Here is a 21,223-nt window from a genome sequence, read left to right on the forward strand (position 1 = left end):
TTAATGAATACTTACCAAAGTCTAAACCTTTACTTCTTTGGTAATGACAGGTTTCAGAGTAGCAGGCGTGTTAGTCTGTATCCGCAAAAAGAACGTGAGTACTTGTGGCACCTTAGAGACTAACAAATTTATTTGAGCATAAGCTTTTGTGGGCTAAAACCCACTTCATCGGATGCATGCAGTGGAAAATACAGCAGGAAGATATATATAAATAGTTTCCCCATGTTTATTTTTCCCCCTACAGTTCCTTACACCTTCTTGTCAACTGCTGGAAATGGGCCATTTTGATTAACACTACAAAAAGTCCCCCCCCCCCCCCTCTCTTGCTGGTAATAGCTCACCTTAACTGATCACTCTCGTTACAGTGTGTATGGTAACACCCATTGTTTCATGTTCACCGTTTTCTTTGGTAATGTGTCTCATTGCTGAGACTGCATAGAAGGAACGTAAGAAAACTTGTAGCTATTTATCATGAGATAATGAGTTATCAAAACTAAATTGGAAATTAATTTTAAGGGGTTATTTGTTTTAAAGTTTGCCACTTTACCAGAACTGCATTTCTGTTATTTGTAAGAATGGAAGTTGCAAAACCTGAGTTTTAAACAGTTGAGTAGATGTTGCAATGTAAGTACAGTGACCTCAGATTGTCATCTCTCAAAGCTCAGTTACATTAAAGGGATGTGGCACCGTCTTACTTCAAACTTGCTAAGAGGATTTTTTTTTTTTTTTAAATCAGGATATCTTTCCAAATTTGTTATTTAGTGTTCAACCCTTTTTATCGTATCTGCTTACCTGAGATGGATGCCTTAGAAGTATGTAAGATTTGAATTAAAGTTGCTATGGGGAAACGGTCAGCATGTCACTTATCTGAATGTTTAAAAACATGGAGGAAAATACTTATTTCAGTTGAAAAGTGTACATGGAAAGCACTCTTGTAATACTTCAAAATAAGCAGTATGCAAGTTCATGAATGTTGAACTCAAACCCAACATTTACGCTATCAAGAAAAGTAATAGAACTATAGAAATGAATAAATGCCATCCAGCAATTTTTGTCAGTACAGTAGTCAAACGGAAGTTAATTTGTTTTAATACTAGATTTATCTACAACATTTTTTTTATAATGTAATTTTCAGTCCAAAGCATCGGAACCCTTTCAGGGTCAGTTAAATTAGAATTCAGAAGGGGTGTTTTCGGTTTAATTATAATGTTGGTACCCAGACCTCACTTGTTAATGTTTTGACATTGCCATCCCCATCTATCTTGCCTCCCTCCTGGTGCTCTTCCTTTTCACACTATTCATTAAAAATAGTTATTGCTCTTTCCCATTCAGCAATATGCGGTTAAAGCTTTCAATGCCCGGATTCAGTTCTGTCTTGCCATGGTGTCACCTTTGAATTGGGCACATACAAGCACAATAAACAAAATTATTTGCAACATAGCCAGAGACTTTCTCCACATACTTGCAGTTAACATAACAGAAAGATGCAAAATCAGAGTCTTCCCCAATTTGCGTTAAGGGCATCTTTTCTGCTTTCAACACACTTTAATCAATAGGAGCAAATGACACATGTAGTTCCTTTTTTGTCTCCTATAATATGTTTGGAACTTTTCTAAAAGTTAGGCAGCTAAGTGTTTAACACAGAAAACAAACGCTTCATTTTTTCCCCTACTGTGGCCCCCCCAGTTTTGTGTAATAAAAGCTGTCTTTTAGGATGCCCTAGTTCCCTTGAAGTCTGTCATTCTTGGACTTAACACATAAGAAAAGTAAATGCAGCTAAGTAAGTATTTGCAGATTGGCTACTTAGACTGTAAGCTCTTTGGGGCAGGACTGACTTTTGAGAGTGCAAGGATTCCTCAGGTGAATTCCCTTCTCCATGGAAAGTGGTGTTTTACTAGACCTTTAATCAGCTATTTACAACTCAGTTTCTTACTAAATCTAAATTAGGCCAACAGTTGTTTGTTTCATCTTGGACTCTTAAAAATGAAAGTGGTCATCCGGGATAAGTGTGTTTATTACTTTCATACAGTTTACCTGTGATTAACTTGTGAACTTCAGTGTTGGTTTCCTGTATAGAATTGAAAAAAATATTATGCTGAAGTAACTTTACTCTGTGTCTTAAAAATCTTGACTTGTAGGAAACATATGTGGTTTCGGAGGAGGGGCCCTATTGGAAATCTACAGTATTTTGCCCAATATGTCACATATGACTTTTTAGTTGTCAAGCTGTGGCTCTTTTTTCCTTTATACCTGCTCACTTTCATAAATTTAGTGTTATTACCAGGTGGAATTTCAACATTGCAGCTATTTGGTGAGTGTTGTGAATAGACATCTTCTGAATATCTTGAAATCATGTATTGATTTTTCAGGCAACTAGGTCTCTAGCAGAACCATGCTAAGTCATGTGGAGCCAAAATTCATGGAGAAAATACTTTGAATTTCATTTTGTTTTTTTCTATGGTGGTCAGTGCCATAATATCTGAGCAATTTATCAGAACAGTCCTGTGAGGTATGGAAGTATTATCCTTAATTTACAGATGGTGAGTGGAAGCACAGAGTGAGTGCCGTGTCCAAGAACACAGAACAAGAGGAAATCTGTCAAAGCTGGGAGTAGTACTCAGCCTGAATCTCGATTCAGTGCTTTAACCACAAGATCTCCTACCTTGCCTTTCTTTCATGTTTAAATGAATTTTTTAATAATTTTGTTTTTAGAAATTAAACTGCATAAACTAGCATACTGTTTTTAGTGCTAATGTAACAATTTCCCCCCACCCCACTCTCTCCCTTTAGCGTTGTGTGGTGCTGCGTTTTCTGAAGTTTTCCCCAAACCGCAATAAGGTAAGACACAACACACTCTTCTGACTTGATACTGTTCACCCATTGTGTTAAGAAACTCTCCACTTCTATCCATATTAATGCCCACTTTTATAATGGAGTCCGTTCTAGGGCCTATGCAATAAAGTTTTGGAGCCCACTGGGAAAAGCATTGTGCTGATTTGTTAATTTGGTGCTGCTCTTGGCAGTACAGATTCAGTAGTAGACATTCTGACAAGGAACTGTTAAGGGTTTTTTCAGTATAAGATACTTTAAAAAGCCCTAAGAAAGTGGGGTGGTGCTATCAGTCAATTATAAATAGCTTCTACCCTGGCCTAAAGTTGAACAATTTAGTGGTAACCCACTACATCAGCTATAAAACCAAATAATAATCTGACATGCCTTACAGTATCTGCAAGAGCTCATTCTTTTAGGGCTTTTCTACAGGAACACTTAGTTATCTGGCACTATCCTGCCACGCACTGTATACATGTGGACCCTACTGCTGCACATTAATACTTTTTAATGGGCTTTGATCTACCATGCTTTGAAACTGGGTAGATAAATGCTCAGTATAGGATTTTTAGTGTGTGGCAGCAAGGTCCACACAGATACTTACTGTGCAGTGGGCTAGTGGGGTACATTTACTTCCCGGCTAGTCATGACCTAAGTGTTCTTGTAAACAAGCACTAAGTCTGCTCTCACTTAAGGAAACTAATGAGAAGATGGATTATAAGCTTTTCAAGGCAAGGACTGAGGCTAGGTCTACACTGGGTGGGGGGATTGATTTAAGATATGCAAATTCAGCTATGCATCCGAGCCGACTTACCCCGCTGTGAGGACGGCGGCAAATCGACCGCCGCGGCTCCCCCGTCGACGGCGCTTACTCCTACCTGCGCTGGTGGAGTACGCGCGTCGATTCGGAGATCGATTGTCGCGTCCCGACGAGACGCGATAATTCGATCCCCGAGAGATCGATTTCTACCCGCCGATTCAGGCGGGTAGTGAAGACAAGCCCTGAGTCCTTTTATGTGTTTATATACAGCCTCTTTCACATTGGGGTACCAAACATGACTAGGGCCTCTGGATGCTACCACAGCATAAAATAATTGTAATTGCCTTTCTTGATCAGCAGTTCTGTTCCTATTCTTTATTTTAGAATTCTTCTCTCATTAATGCTTCTTGAGTCATTGGAGGCTATTGCTCAGATATCTCAGATACTTTGTTCTCAAGGTTAGAAATACTTTGATTCTGCAAAGAGAATGCCCCTTGCAAGATTACACTAGATATTATGTTAGGCCTTGGGTTTTTTCCCCTATCATCACTAAAGACCTGCTGACATCTTATGAAAAAATTGTCAAAAAACTTCCTTTGTAGACAGTGCTGTTCATGTCAGTTTTCTTCACCTTCCTTCTAATTCATAAAATCAGAATCTTTATTATTTAGTTCAGCCACTCTTGCTGTTCACTCCTCACTTGAAATCATAACTACCTTCAGTTTTATACATCACACTAAGCCCTGATTGCATTACAAGTACAATAATTTTGTTATTCATCTGGCCTGGTTCCAGCAAATGCAGTTGAGCTCTGTCTACACAGCAACAAAAGAGTTGAGCTAAAGAATAAGCTTTAGCAATAGATAAACATGTAAGCAACAAATAATTTTTTTAATGAATTGCTTTAAAAAACAAACCAAATCCTAAATGTACACTTTATGTACTGCAGACAGTGGATGGATCTCTTTGTCACAATTCTGGGATAACTGTACCTCTGACCCCTTCTTGGCCTCCTTGAGGGCACCCTTATTCAGGTCTCAGGCCTCTAGCTCTCACCTCTTCAAGGCAGGAACTCATGTCCCTCTCCCTCCAGGCTGGGGATTTAGGTTGCAATTTTCTTGCAATTCATTGTGATTATCACAGCAGGGGTGACTTTAGTCTAGTGCCTGCAGTTCTGCGCTCTCTCAGGGGCTATGGCTGTGTTTACCAGTAGTCAGTCAGCCTTCACAAAGCAAAATATATTTATTTAGTACAAAAGCATTACAGAGAAAACATAAAATAATAAATGGTGTACATGCTGTGACACATGGCAGTATCCTGCAATATCCTTGGGGCGGGGGGGGGGAAACCTTATTGAATTAAGTTTAAGTGTCTTTGAAATCCATTGTATTAAATGTAAAGGTTATGCATTATTGTGGGCTGGGATTGTATGTAATCTCTCTACGGGGGAGATGGGATGTGAATCCCGGGAAGTGTTATGAACTTCAGAGGACTGTACTGAACAATGTACCAGACAAGAATGGACTTTTGGGACAGACAGTGTCAAGTGGTTTGCTCTGGGAATCTCTAGGTGCAAATTCCCCACCTCTGGTTATGCAAAAACCCAGCCTTTTGAAGGAATGCCCTGAGGAGAGAGCCATTGTCTGGTGGTTACTTGCTCTTAGGGTCGCATGATCAAAGGCCCAGGCTGTATAAAGGAAAGACTAACCCATTATTGGGGGTGTTCTGGGTTAAAGCTGTTACGAACTTGTAACCACAGAAAAACCCCTTGTTGGAGCTGGGGAGTGGCTTAAGAATAAATGTCCTTGCTTACAAAGCGCTGTGATATAACTTGTAGCTGCTGGCAGTTACAGCTGTTCATGGCTTTTTGCAAAGAAAGCAAAGCACAGCTGCTTGGCCTGTTTAGGCAGTGTGGCTTGAGGAGACTATCACAATGCAGACAGGGAACTGTGCATTCTGGAAAAATCCCTGGTCAGGAGAGAGACAGATGCAGATCTCTGCCCAAGAGAGATGAGTCCTGAGGAACCTAAAATGTGTGCCTTTTGGTGGACTGTAGAGGGGGAATTACATGTGCAGTTGCCCTGAACTGTGACATGCATGCTAAGCGTACCAGGTATTACCCAGCATCTGCATGGGATACTGGTACACCTCTACACCGATATAACGCGACCCGATATAACACGAATTCGGATATAACGTGGTAAAGCTGCGCTCCGGGGGGGCAGGGCTGCGCACTCCGGTGGATCAAAGCAAGTTCGATATAACGCGGTTTCACCTATAACGCGGTAAGATTTTTTTGGCTCCCGAGGACAGCGTTATATCGTGGTAGAGGTGTAGGTCTCTGTTCCTTGTTCCAGAGTTAGTCACTCTGAGTCAGCTCAGGCTGACCCTTTATACAGTTCCTACTTATTTGTTTACTGGTCCTCCTGAGCCCAGTTAAAATCAGTATATGCAGTTTCCCCCAGGGGGTAGTATGTCTACAGAATTGTTCACCTATGTAGGGATTTGCATTAGTTACCTCCAAGTGATTCCAGATTCCACAGGGGAAACACATAGCGAGCCAGGAACAAAAACATGCCTTGATACAAAAAATCTATGATTATCTTATGTACCCATAGCGACTGGCACATCTCAGTATAATAGTCTTTGAAAGTTTCCATGCTTCTGAGGTCTCTCATCTGTCACATCTCCCCTGCTGGAAGATAAAGAAGTCCAACCCCATGAATCCTTGGCAAGTAACAATACAAGGTGAGAGGGGAAACTGAGTCATGCATATTCTTTCATAAAAATACATCAGAAGTTTACCAGTTTTCCACATTCCTTAACTATATTGCTTCCTAAGTATCAGAGGCCCTACTTAAGATGTGCCATGCTAATGATATAATAAATAATAGGCAACAACTGACACTGACATAGGTCACTATTATATGTGTCTAGTAGCTCGATAACCTCTGATATTTGGCTAGCTCTGAAAACAATATACTCTTATGTTAAAAGAAACAGAGCAAAATTATCTGCTACAGTGATTGGGACCTGGCCTGCTTAATACTGGAAACTCCAAAAGCTATTTTTTCTATAGAATGTAGTGGAAAGTTGTGCAAAAATTTGACTTTCAGAATTTTCTAATGACTGAAGTGAGCATGAAGCTGTGCATCATGTTCACTTGTGGCCCCTGTGAATAAATGTTCTGTTTCTAATTACTGGACAGAGCTAAGTCTTTGTCCCCATTGGTCTTATAAAGGAGCCTACATCTTTTGTTGTAGGATCAATTTTGTATATTACTGTCTTCTAGCTAAGCCATCCAAAGTTAAACTGATTTTCCTGCTCTGTTTTTCATACAAGTACCCTTCACTAAATTCCACTTGATTATCAATATGTTTGCAGTTGTTTCATCTGATTTTAGGTACAGAATACTTTAAAAGGTAAAATTTATTTCACTTCCCTGATTCAAAGAGGCTAGTTTGTTCCTTCCCCACTCCTTGGAGAAGTATAATGGGATAGTTTAGTTGACCTTGGTATACTTTTCAGCCATTATGTTGTGGTTGTATGCTGTCTGCATTATTCAGAGAAAAACATCAGGTCTTGCAGTCTCAACGGAGCTACCTAGTGACAGTCCTCTTCTTTTTGGTTTACCATGGTGTTTGTCTTAAGCACTTCTAGGATGGCGTCTCAATCTCTTGGGGGTGGGGATGGGGGATGAGATGGTTCTGGATCCAGACATTTGTACTGGTGCACCAACATTGAATGAAGTGAAGTATGCCATCTCTAAACTGTAAAACGGACGCGCAGCCACTGCTGATGGCATCCCCTCAGAGCTGCTAAAATGTGCTATTGATCCTGTAGCAGAATCACTTCACCACCCCAGACGAAAGATGGCCAGAACTGGAACCCTGCCTACTGCCTGGAAGGACGGTATTGTGATCTCATTCTACAAGGGCAAGGGACTGTGCAGTGAATGTATGAGCTACAGGCAGATCACCTTGCTTTCCGTTCCAGGGAAGGTGTTTGTGCATGTTTTGCTGGCACACCTGGAGCCTTTGCTACATGGAAAGTGTCGTCCCCAACAGTCAGGCTCTACGAGGAACAGGTCCACATTAGACGCCATTTTGGCCCTTTGCTTGTTGTCGGAGATACATCGCGAGTTCAGGAAGCCCCTCCATGTAGTGTATGTTGATCTTAAGGCTGCATTTGATACAATAGACCGTGACACGTTATGGAAGGTCTTAAAGGGCGTAGGTGTCCCTACCCCTCTGCTGGACTTGATTAGAGAGCTGCATAATGGAACCACTGCCCGTGTTTGTCAGGGGAACCGGATGTCAGTGCCTTTTAAATCAGGATCTGGTGTTAAGCAGGGTTGCGTTTTGGTCCCTGCACGCTTTTTTGTCGGGCAATGGATTTCATAATGCAGCATTCCGTCAGGTCCATAGGCATTGAGATTAGTGATCTCTCACTCACAGCCCTTGACTACGCTGATGACATTGTTCTTTTAGTACAGAGCCCCGACACGTTTCATGAGGCACTCCAGCATATGGAGGGGGAGTTAGCGAAGAATGGTCTCCATGTTTCATGGTCAAAGACAAAACTGCAAAATCTAGGACCCAGGTCCACCTGTCACTCCAATCACTTTGAACAACAAAACCGTCGAATCAGTTTCCAGCTTTTGCTATCTGGGTTCTATACTTACCAGCTTCTCCAATTCTCACATGGAGGTTCTCCATCGGATTGGCATTGCAACATCTGCCATGGGCCATTTACAATGGATATGGAATCAACATCATCTCAGTATGACAACCAAGTTCAGGATTTATTCGAGCTGTACCCTTCCCATACTGTTGTACAGGTGCGAAACATGGACACTACGCCACGCATACTGGACAAAACTGGAGGTTTTCCACACAAAATGTCAACGTTGTATATTGGGCATAAAGTGGAATGACTTCATATGTAATGTGGATGTTTATGGTTGTTTGGGTTTACAGACTACTGGGGCCATTGTCCGCAGGCGGCACCTTAAGCTTTTTGGACATGTTGCAAGGATGCTACAAGACGTTCCAGCGAACGCCATTCTCCGGGTGGCTTGTAATGTTCGGGATAAAATCCTACCAACCGAGGGATGGCGGCGGCCCAGAGGCAGATTCCCTATTACACTGGTTCATCAAGTCTGTTCCGATGTTGGACTTTCAGGCTGTCAAGCTTTCGCGGTTGAACAGGAACGTACCAAATGGCAAATGATCGCTATGACCGACTGTTTGGCTAAGCGTAGAAGAAGGATGCTGTCCCAATTTATCACACAACACTCAGTACACTGCTTTGTTTCTAATCTGTAAGGGGATAATTTGCATAATACAAATAGCCTTGCAGCTGATGGTAATATGCAGATATTAAAACAAACCAACAAAAAAAACCTATTGGATTATGTGAAGACTGGCCAAATAGCCAAGAAGAAGCTCATGTTTTTAATCTTTATATTGAGTGACCCTCCTGTTGGAGGCATTCAGCACTCAACCTTACAAATATTACATTTAAAGAAAAAACATAAAAAGGTCTCCTCTTAAAATTGCTGATGTTGTCCTACTAATTACTTAAATGGAAAACTAACTTTGTCTTTCATTTTCTATCCTTTTTCCATTGTTTGTTTTTGGTTAGTCAGACAATACTCTTGTCAGCAGCTTCCTTTCATTGGTTCTTTATATTCAAACCTGCAGTGTTGGCAGAAAGTTTATTTGCTGCTTTAAAATTCACATGGAGACCATACACTGCTTTTACCTCACCCCTTCTCCTCTGCACACCCCGAATAGTCCTACTTCTTAACTCATCTCACTCTTATTTAAGACTACTGCTTATACTAAATGAATTGCATTATATCCTTCTCCATATCTGTTCTTGTAAGGGAAGGTTTTTTTCATAAAGTTAGTAGAATGATTAATTCTTAAACTAGTGGACATCGGAAATAACTTTGTCATGGGTAGTTCATTGACTCAAACCCATTGCAAAAATTCTTCAGGCATCTGAATGTGCTTGAGATTTTGTCAAGCTTAGTAAAATGTAAGTTGAAACCTACTCTCTGTAGTTTGAGAAAGTAAACCCCTCACATAGAATCTGTTGGAGTTGTTTATAGTTTGGCATGTTTGTAACTTCAATTTCCAGTTCTATGATGTCCAGTTCAGCAATCCTAACAACCATCAGTTAAAAGTAAAATTTACTCCACTGCCCCTTGTTGAAAAACTTGCATATTAGCTTGGAGTTTTTTGAAATAGTAAAACCACTCCCTTAGTATTCTATGACTTCAGGTTACTATGAGCCAAGATGACAGCGTGGAAAATCACAAAAGACTAGGAAACAACTTGGTCACCATTACTTTTAAATTACTGTGCAAGTTCATCGATTCATAGATTACAAGGCCTGTGAGTAGGGGTGGGAACGATTGTGTTCATGTAGTCTAATTTCTTGTATAACACAGACCATAGGACTTCCCTGAATTAATTCCTGCTTGTCCAATAGCTGTGGATAAACTAGAGAATATCTTTCAGAAAAAAAATCCAAATCTTAATTTAAAAAGGCCAGTAATGGAGAATCCACCATAATTCTTGGCAAGTTGTTTCAATGGTTAATTACTCTCCCTGTTGAAAATTTGTGCTTTATTTATCATCTGAGTTTGTCTTCCAGGCATTGGGTCTTGTTCTAACTCTGGTAGGTTGAAGAGCCTACTATCAAACTTTGGATTCCAATGTAGGTACTTACAGACTGTGATCAAGTCACTCCTTAACTTTCTCTTTGTTAAACTAAACAGACTCAAGGAGCTCCATCACTATAAGGCATGTTTTCCAGTTCATCAGTCATTCTTGTGGTTCTTATCTAAACCCTTCTCAATTTATCAACATTCCTCATGTATTGTGGACATAACTACTGGAATACTGTGTCCAGTTCTGATCACACTAGTGCAGAGGTGGGCAAACTACGGTCCGCGGGCCCCTCCTGCCCGGCCCCTGAGCTCCTGCCCCGGGAGGTTAGCCCCCGGCCCCTTCCCTGGTGTTCTCCCTCCCCTGCAGCCTCAGCGTGCCCTGCCACCGGCGCAATGCTCTGGGCAGCGGGCTGCGAGCTCCTGGGGCAGCGCAGCTGCAGAGCCCGGCCTGACCCGGTGCTCTGTGCTGTGCAGCTTGGCTGTAGCGCCGCCAGCCACCGGTGCTCCATGCTGCGCGGTAAGGGGGCAGGGAGCGGGCGTGTGTGTGTGTGTGTGTGTTTGGATAGAGGGCAGGGGAGTTCGGGGGGGGTGTGGATGGGGGCAGGTCACTCAGAGGGTGGGGAACAGCGGGGTTGAATGGGGACAGGGGTTCCAGGGGGCCAGTCAGGAAGGGGGGGGTTGGATGGGGCATGGGGGGGCAGTCAGGGGCAGAGGTTCCGGGGGCGGTCAGGGGACAGGGAGTGGGGTGGTGGATGGGGCAGGGGTCCCTGGGGGGCTGTCAGGGAACAGGGTGGGTTGGATGGAACAGGAGTCCCAGGGGGGCCGTTGGGGCGAGAAGCAGGGGGGGAAATGGCGGGGGGCACACACCCCTCCCCTAACTGGCCCTTCATACAATTTCTGAAACCTAATGTGGCTCTCAGGCCAAAAAGTTTGCCCACCCCTGCACTAGTGCCAAATCCAGAGGTAATATAACCACCTCACTCAAGATTCCCCTCTATATTCATCTGTTATAACCTTGGGCTTCTTACACTCTCCAGGCTCGGTAACTGTTGTCATCACCATGCTTTGCACTTGGAAATTTTACCTGTGTGTCATCCCTCACTGCTCCTTTATTCCCTGCCCTCAGGATCAGAGTACTCACTAAAACGATGGTAGGTGCTCTTCTAAGGCCACTGCAGGAATACCCAGTCATCAAAGCTTCACTCCAGACTTGATTAGCAAATTCCATTAATTACAAGTAAACCCACAAATTAACTAAGTTACTGTTCATCTATAGTCTAGGCCAGTGTTTTTCAACCTTTTTTTGGGCAAAGGCACACTTGTTTCATGAAAAAAATCACGAGGCACACCACCATTAGAAAATGTTAAAAAATTTAACTCTGTGCCTATATTGACTATATATAAAGTAATTCTCTTGAATAGGAATCAAATAAACACAAAGAAAGTATTTTATAATTACTTTATTATGAAATAGTAAGTAAACAGAAATATGAAAAATTATAAAATACTTTATTCAGTGCGCAACCTGGGCCTGTTTGGCTGAACACAAAGCTGATATTCTGGCTGGAATCGAAGAAAGACACACACGTAGCTTTTCGTCAACAGCTCTCAGTCTCTCTCTGTATTTAGTTTTTATAGCAATCATGCTTGAAAAGCTCATCTCACACAGATATGTAGTGGAAAATGGGAGCAATGTCAAAATAGCTTTGTTTGCCAGAAGGGGGAACTCCTTGGCAGTATCCAACCAAAAACTGTCCAAAGGTAGATCAGCAAATCTTAGCTTGAAACCACGATTTTGTCTCAGTTCAGTTAGTTCCTCCTGCTCCTGTAAAGTCATGTCCTTTCCACCAACTGATGCTGAGCTATAAGGGTCCCTAACCCAGTCAAGGCATTCAGTGGAGACTGAAGAGAAATAAAATGACAACTTCTCCTCGAGAGTTTTTAAATGTTTAACTATTATCTCACACAGTGCAGCAGTGTGAACACCTTGCCATTGCTTGGTGAGTGTGAACATTTCAAGATTGCCACTTTCCACGTGTTGATGCCAGAGTTGCACCTTTGAACGGAATCCATTTATTTTATCTGTACTTGTAAGCAGGTTTTCATTTCGGCCTTGCATTCGTGTGTTCAGTTCATTCAGATGATGAAATATATCTGCCAGGTATGCCAGCCTTGCACACCACTCATCACTTGCAAGCAGCTTTGCGTAATCTGACCTCTCATTTGTCAGAAATACTTTAAGTTCCTCCCGCAGCTCATACACACGAACCAAGACCTTGCCACGCGACAACCACCGGACCTCCGTATGAAACAGCAAGGTTTTATGCTTCGCTCCCATCTCCTCACACAAAGCTGCAAATATGCGACTTTTCACGGGTCGTGACTTTACAAAGTTTACCATGCGCACAACATCATCCAACACATGAACTAGGTCTGCTGGTAAAGTCTTGGCTACGAGGGCCTCACGGTGTAAAAAACAATGCGTAACAATCACATCTGGATTTCTTTCCTTCACTCTGCTTACAAAGCCTTTGGTGCGCCCGACCATGGCTGCAGCTCCATCGGTGCAGACACTTGTGCAGTTTTCCCACTTAAGTCCTCCTTGTTCAAGGTATTCTGATGTGACCCGAAAAATTTCTTCTCCTGTTGTTTTTTCTGGCAATGCCTTGCAAAAAAAGAAGTTTTCTCTAATTGCATCACCATCAACAAAACGCACATTGGCCAAGAGTTGAGCATGTCCACTGATATCAGTAGACTCGTCAAGTTGCAATGCAAATTTCTCACTGATACGGATCTTTTCCAAAACCACACTTTCGATGTCTGCAGACATGTCATTAATACGTCTGGAAATTGTGTTGTCTGAGAGAGGGACTTTGGCTATTTCCTTAGCTGCTTCAGGTCCGAGCATCTCCTCTACAATAGCTTTGCAGGCGGGAAGTATTAATGTCTCTGCCACAGTGTGCGACTTTTTTGACTTGGCTATAAGTTCAGCAACTTGATAGCTAGCTTTAAGAGCTCTTTCATTTACCTTTGTGGTTTTTCTCATGAAAGTTGCCTGTTTCTCCGTGTTTTCACGCAGGCGAACAAAATAGTCCGCATTCTTGTTTTGAAGCGAAGGGTGTTTCGTTTGGAGATGGCGTTTAAGTTTGCTTGGGACCATAGCACTGTTAGCTAGCTTTTCACCACACACCACGCACAGTGGAGTTGGTTTGTTTGCATCTCCGGTGAAAGTAAATCCAAATGAAATATAGCTTTCGCTATATTGCCTTGTGCCAGAGAATTTGCTTGAGCTAACCATCTTTGCTTTCTTTTGATCCCCACTCATACTTGGGCTCTCATCTGGCTCCAAATTTTGTTCACAGTCCAGTTCTTTCCTTTTCAAAAACTTGTCCATCACTGCAGTATCTCACTGTCACTCAGTACTTACTGCGCTTGTCTCCTCCAGATAGCCGCTGTCCGTCACACTCAGCACTCTTCTGCGCATGTCTCCATCCAGATCCATCAGTCAGCGCTCTTCTGCTCATGTTTCCTCCAAATCCAGATCCATTGGCGCTCTTCTGCTCATCGGCGATCTACTGCGATGTCTCCTCCTGTCCTCCTCCTGTTAGTGTAACAGTGACACCGGAGCTATTTATAGTCCTTAACATCAGTGGTGGGATTCAAAAATTTTAGTAACCAGTTCCGACATTCAAGCATGGTTTAATATTTTTTTCCCACGGCACACCAGGCAACATCTCGCGGCACACTAGTGTGCCGCGGAACAGTGGTTGAAAACACTGGTCTAGGCCCTGGGAAGGTGGCATTTATAGTCCCCAGTGAATTAATATCTGGTGCCTTGACAGTCCGTTCCTGGCAACTGCAGCCAGGTCCCAGCATAGCCCACCACTAGCCAGCAAATCTCAACTCTGCCTTCCAATGGTCCTCCCCCAACTACTGGAATTTGGACGACTTACAAGCCACAAGGCCTTTAACAAAGTCTTCAGATGTTACATTATTATCATGTCCACCCACAGATTTTATTTCCCCTACAAATCCTGTACATAAAATAATACTAACTGAACACATTACTTAACATATTCCACAACATCCAAGGATCATATAGTGATTAGACCTTTTGGTCACAGCATCACACTGGGAACCCATGTTTAGCGGATTATCCACTATGACCCCTGTGGTTTTTTCAGTCACTGCTTTCCAGGATAGAGTACCTCATCCTCTAAATATGGCCTACATCCTTTGTTCCTAGATGTATATATTTACATTTCATACAGTGGATAACACTTCTACAAATACTGTTTTTCTATATAGCGAAAGCAAAGGGGAATGGAGTTCTAGTATTCTGTCTTTATTATCCAGACTCTTGTATAGCTTCCATCACAGTAATATCCATGTATATTGTCAAGTTTTAATGTCCCAGTTCATAATCATGACCTGGATGTCATTCTATTGTAGCAGTTACTCCTGAGGGCCTAGTCTGAGTAATCATCACAGGCTTCAGTTTTTTGAAGGGTGTTACCAGTTTTGCCCATTACTTTGGGGTACACTCATTTACTAAGGTTACTCTTTGAGCCGCACTTTCACGCTGACACCCTCCTATGCCCCTGGACTCAGCAGGCTGGGTCGAGCCACAGTTTCATGTTACAATTGTACTGGGTAGTAACCCACTTGATGAACAAACCCCAAAGGGTTCTGTAATTCTATCAATGTGCTGCTTGTGTCACTTGCATTTTCATACTGAGCTCTACTACTTCCTTCTGCAGGTTCTCTCCCAGCGGAGCTATCTTGCAGGACCTAGGTCCCCCAGGGCTGCGTTCCTCCCACCCCAGAAACTAACTCTCTCTCACACTCACACACCTGTCTGAGTGAACCGGGTCAGTCAGCACTCCCAAGCTGACCCCTTATATGACCCTGGACTCAACAGGCTGGGTCGAGCCGCACTTTCACGTTACCATTGTACTGGTAGTAACCCACTTGATGAGCAAACCCCACAAGATTTTTGGTTGCTACAGGGATCTTTAGCTTAGGTAAGGGGAGCGTTGCTGCATAGCAAATGAGGAAACCAAAAACACAAAAGAGAGAGAGGGAAGGAAGCAATCATCTTAACCATAAAAGTTATTTATTGCCTGGTAATAACCATACAAGGAGAGCCAAACAAAACAATTAAAATATAAAATCTAGCTTAAATTTGATTATAAAAGTCAGGTTTAGAAAACTATATCTGATCACACAAGTTAGGGTTAGAAAGCTATACTTAGAGTAGAAAAAAAAAAATAGAGAGAGAGAGAGTTGGGTTTCTCACCACTCCGTGAAGCTTGAACCGGTCGGAGTTCCCAGCTGGTGGTGGTAGCTGAGGGTCCGGAGTGCTGGAGACGGGCAGAGCCCCCAGCACGATCAGTCAGGAGAAGATGAAGTCCCAATGGAACTGATGCAGATTTTGGATCCAGGGATCAGAACCCTTACTTGAGCCTGGTAGGGGTTTTTGTAGGGAAACAACAATGGTTCAAGGGAGAATACTAGATTTGTTTATGGGTAAAATCATGGCTCAAGGGAGTATACCAAAGTTTTTTTGTTCAGGCTAGACCAGTGGTCCCCAACCTTTTTGTGACCAGTAACACATTCATGTTTTCAGAAGAGTGTGGCGGGCGCCAACAATTTTTCAAGGCTTATTTTGTATTTGTACATTAAATAATACGAAAAACATCATATTTAATGATAAGAACAGATTTAAAAATTTTATTAAAGTGAATGTTTAAAATGAAATATACACGAGTTAAGAGGCAAGGTACTGTACATCTGGGGTCAGGCTTGGGTTATGGGGGGGTTACAGGTATCGTTTGCAAGGATGTAAAGATACATACATATCGCATAACCTGCATAGACCCAGATTGGGGTGCAAGAGTTTTTAAATTGTCAGTGGATAAGTGGCTCGGGTACGCCACCCATGGAATGAATGTGTCCTGTGATGTGTTCCGTATAAATGTCTCTGGACCACCTGATGGTGTCGGACACCATGAGCTGTCTCATGAGCCGGGCGTAGGATCGACCAACTCCGCACGCTCTCAGAACCGGCTCGTTGTGGGGGTCCCAGGAGCCCAGGGCTCCCACGATCAGGGCGTGTATCTGGACCTCGTAGCCCTGGGCTCTCAGGGTCTCGGCCAGTGGGGTGTACTTCGACGTCTTCCGTGCTCGGGCCTCGTGGAGGTCTGGTGACCGGTTTTCAAAAGTCACCCTTTAAATACTATATGAGTCCAGAGAGAAGCCGGAGAAAAGCCGCGAGGACAGAGAACGCCGATGCCCGCAGTCCTGGAGTACTCTGTCCCCTGCTGGGCACTAGGCAGGCCCCGCGCCTGCCAGGGCAGGGCCGGCTCTAGGTTTTTTGCCGCCCCAAGCAAAAAAAGTTTTGGCTGCCCCCTACCCCAGCCCTGGGCTCTCTTTCTCCCCCCCCCCCCCCCAAGTTCTCTCCGGCTTAAGCCGCGGCGCCGCGCCTGCCTGGGACCGAGAACACCAGCGCCTGCAGTCCCGGAGTTCTCTGTCCCCGGTGGGCACGGGGCCGCAGCTTCTCTCCCTAGTGCTGGGCACTAGGCGGGTGCACATAAATGCCCCGGCGGGCCCCATGGCGCCCGCAGGCACCACATTGGGGACCACTGGGCTAGACAATAGGAACTGCTCATTCCTGGCTGTAGGCGGTGTTCTTTCCAGGGAGCTCACAATGCAGTTAGGCAGCTTCAGTATTTTGGACACCAATAAAGGATTTATTACTAGAATTGGTCTGATCATGCCTGCACACACCCAGCTCAGTAGTTAAACATCTGGAGCAGAGATCCCCCATCCTGCAGTGCTTCCCTGCTTTTCTGGTCCCAGATTTCAGTGCGGTTCTTGCCTTGGAATCTCTGTTCTCCATTCTGTATGCTAAAGGAGATGCCTCCCTGTCCCATCTTTGATGCAGATGAGGCTAGGGGAGTTGCCTTAATCCTGTCACCCTTGTCCGGAGGGGTTGAGGTGCGTCTCCCACAGCCTTTTCATTGCTTTCTGTAAGTCTTTCTTCTGATTGGTTTTGGTTCAAGCAGAGGTGGGGGCGGGGGGGGGGGGGAATCTTTCGTGAGTCAGACAGGCTGGATACACAGAGCTGACAGGTAACAAGGGCATCTGCAAAACTTCAATTCAGAGTTGTCCCATCAGTTTATAGACTTGTTCTCTTCCCCCCCCCCCCTTTTATAATTGTTACTAGTAAATTGCATACTGATGAACAGAGTATGTACCAGTTATCTGAAATGTGCTTTGGTATTTCAGTGAATAATATGGCAGCAGGAGTGATCGTGTGCATCATCTGTGCAAACACTGCTGTAGCATGTTATGGAATTTGAGTTCTGAAGTGGAGCTGATTTTAGCTGGTTTCAGCATTCCATATTTTGGCTGGCAGGCACTGTGATTGTCAGACTGTGGTTTGAAAATCCTTTTTGTATTTTAAATAAGATATTATATAATTTTCATGTTATGACATCCTATTCATATTTAGAAATGACTAGTTTTTCTTGGAACAGAACTGAAGACTTAATGTTTGACCCTGGAGGAGTTGTTTATCAACTTGAAGACCAAAGCTGTGTACCCAGCTGAGAAACCATGATTTTAGAAGCCCAGTAATTTGACAGCCATGGAAGTTAAGAGACAGAAAAGGCCTTTCTAGGTCATTTGTCTGCAATGGAGGATTGCTTTGTAGGTATCATCTGTCATAAACCTCTAAGCACAGAAATGTGGCCTCTCCTAATGCAAAATATTTTAAAAAGAGGGTGCTGTAACAAAGGGTATTCTTACACAGGTGGGGAGGTATCCTGCTGAGATTTGTTGCCTTCTGACCAACTTTTGTTGTTCTTGTTTCTTGACTCATGAACAAACAACAACTCAATTATCTATTGAGAGGTCATTGTTTAGTACTGAATATTCAATATTGGCTTCTAGTTTTGGTACATTTTCAAGCAAAACCGAGAATATTCCTTTCCTTAAACTTTCCCCAAGCTCACTTGAGCCTCCACAAAAGAACCTAAGGGAGAGCCAACCTCACAGTTGGAAAAAAGAAAATGCAAAGGGGTAATGATACTTGAGTTAATTAAATAAGACAAATCTTAATTTTTCTAGAATGACAAAAATGCCACCTGAACACTTTTGCTTCTTTCTCTTCCTACTGGTTATGTAATAGTCTATTATATAATCTTTTTTCATATTGGTAATCCTTTTTGGTTACTGGAAATCAGACTGTGCTAATACAGATAAGTAAACTCAGGCAGTGTCTACACTACAGAGTTTTGTCGACGAAAGTTATGCCGCTTTAATTAAAGCACTTTAATTAAACCTCTGATGTTCACATTATGCTCCTTGTGTCGGCAGAGCACATCCACATTAGCAGCTCTAGAATTGACACAGAGCAGTACACTGTGGGTAGCTACCCCACTGTGCCACTGGCCACAGGGTGTTTTGGGAAGGGTTTGCAATGCCTCTTGGGGCAGGTACAGTGTCACACAATGCAGGTTTCTCAAGCCTATCGTTCTATGGGCATCCTACTAGATCGCCAGCCGCTTTTCAACTGAAGTGGGTGGGGAAGTGTGTGTGTGTGTGTGTGTGTGTGTGTGGGAGGGGGGAGTGTGTGTGACAGGCACTGTGTGTGTGGGGGAGACAGAAACAGTGTGTGTTGGGGGAGTGTGTGTCAGTATGCTGTCTCTCAAAGTTGAGACAGCAGCCTGAGCAACCAATTCTGAGGCAGGGGAAGGGGTCATCTCCCCCCCCCCCCCCAAAGTTCCCTGTAAGCTGTGCAGCAGCCTATTTAGCGCTGCACAGATGCACAGGGAACCCGTCTGGGCGGGGATCTGCCACGGCCAGAGGAGGGGTGCCCCTTCCCCGGCCCCCAACTAAGCCTGCAGCCCAGACCTGCTGCGGCCGGATCGGGCCCAGCCCCAGAGAGACGCCTATCCTGCTGGGGCCGGGGGAGGGGCGCCTATTCTGCAGCCCCAGAGCTCCTGCGGCAGGGAGAAGCACCTTTCCCCGCCAGCCCAGGTGCTGCTGCTGGGAGAGAGCGCTGGGGAGAGTTCTCTCTCCCCGCTGTAGCCCCAGAGCACCCTCCTGCACCCCAAATCCCTCATCCCCAGCCCCACCCCAGAGCCTGCACCCCCAGCTGGAGCACTCACCCCCTGCACCCCAACCCTCTGCCCCAACCCTGAGCCCCTCATCCCTGGCTCCACCCCAGAGCCCGCACCCCCAGCCCTGAGCTCCCTCCCGCACTCCAAATCTTCAGCCCTACCTCCACCACATTAATTTTGTTATGTGCAAAATTCATTCCGCATGCACATGGGTGGGAAAAATTAGAGGGAACACTGTACTCCCCCTGTCCACATCAGCCCCCAACTCTGCTACAGCACAGCAGTTCCCCCCCCCTCCGCCCCCGCAGCAGCAGCCCACTCTGCCTGCTGCTGTGTTCCTAGTGCTGGGGAGAGCAGGTTTCCACATTAATGGTTCTGTGATTCCCTTAGAGTTCTCCCACAGCCTCCACGGATACCAGGAGCAGCATCCTCAGCAGCTCTGTGAGCTCTCCATGCTGAGGAATGTCAAAGCTTCCAGGAGTTTTGAAAGGGGAGGGGTACATGACTGCATAGCTAGGTGCAGGGCAGCTGAGTTCAAAACAGTGAGCAGAGTGGTTGCAGTGGGGATTGTGGGACACTGGGGGCGGCCAGTTATGGCGACATAACGAATGACAGTGTCTACACTGATGCTTTAACTTTGCTGTGAAAAGCTCTATGCCTCTTGTCGAGGTGGTTTTATTTTGCTGCCAAAAGCAGCTTTGTAGTGTATTTGTGTTGTTGGCAACAGGTAGTGTAGATGAGGCCTCGTATTTGTGTAGTCCATATAAGTTATTTATTGGTTAAGAAGTTTCATTGTGGAAAAACTAAACTAACTAGGTAAGCAGCATTAAATCGTAAAGTTTGTGTCATCTGTAGAACTGTACATAGGTAAAAGCCTTTTAGTTTTTGCTTCAGAAGTGCTGAAAGCTCTCCCAAAATTAGGATCCTCAGACAGTTTTGAGATTATAAAATTAAACATATTATAGATGAAATGTTAATTCACACTTCACATTGCATTAAAGAAATGCACCAGCTACAGTATCTGATTAATCAGTTAAATAACTTACCCCACTTATTGGCCTGATAACTAAGTTTACCAGACCTAACTGAAAAATACCTGTATCACTACAGCCCTAACAGTCATGCACACTTCAGTTTAAAAAAAAAAAAAATACACAGCTGTGCACTGTTTATGTAATAAATGTAATCGTAACATAGTTAATATGTTTCAGATGTAATACATTTCTGTATCTGTTTTCTTCTCTGTCTGGTGGTATAGTCCCTTTTATCCTTTTCTCTTATGTTCCTTACCATGTGTTCTCTACCTTCTATTTGCTGTTGTCCCTCAGATTTTTCACTCCTCTCTCTTCCACGTCAGTGTAAAAATCCCCTTTTCTCCCCCGTCCTTACTCACAGCCACTCAGATAGTTCCTCATCAGTTTATGCCCACCCTCTTATACATAGGGTTTAAAACCCACAGAAGACTAAACGACAATAAGGGGGTACATTGTCTAGGGCAACAACTAGGTAAAAGTCAGGTAAAATTAAAGGCTGCTCTCACTCTCAACCTCTCTGTCTGCGGGTAGGAAGGAATATAATCTCCCTGTTTAACCCACATAGATCCTCCTGGCTGCTGCAAGGGTGGCAGTGACAGTAGAGAGGGGTCTTGGCTAATCTACTCTTTCCCTGTCTCCTTTTTTTCAATCCTCTCATTATCTGCCTTTACTGCTTTTGCTCAGAAATTTCCTAAACATAAGTAGAGGGAAATTGATCTGATTCTTGAAAGTTTTACTGCTACCCATAAGGTTTCAGATAGGAGCAGTGAAATTGATCATAGTACTGTGT

At 43.8% G+C, this 21,223-nt stretch overlaps 1 protein-coding gene across 1 annotated transcript in view; it reads left to right on the forward strand.

Moving 5' to 3' along the window:
• The window catches only part of IPPK (inositol-pentakisphosphate 2-kinase), a 98,678-nt gene that overhangs the window by 39,467 nt on the left and 37,988 nt on the right, over positions 1 to 21,223 (forward strand). Inside the window, exon 2 of the mRNA XM_065407482.1 lies at positions 2,791 to 2,838. Within this exon, the coding sequence (XP_065263554.1) occupies positions 2,791 to 2,838 (48 nt within the window). The remainder of the gene's footprint in view (positions 1 to 2,790; positions 2,839 to 21,223) is intronic.

The sequence above is a fragment of the Emys orbicularis genome, chromosome 7, assembly GCF_028017835.1.
Source record: "Emys orbicularis isolate rEmyOrb1 chromosome 7, rEmyOrb1.hap1, whole genome shotgun sequence".
Lineage (NCBI taxonomy): Eukaryota > Metazoa > Chordata > Testudines > Emydidae > Emys > Emys orbicularis.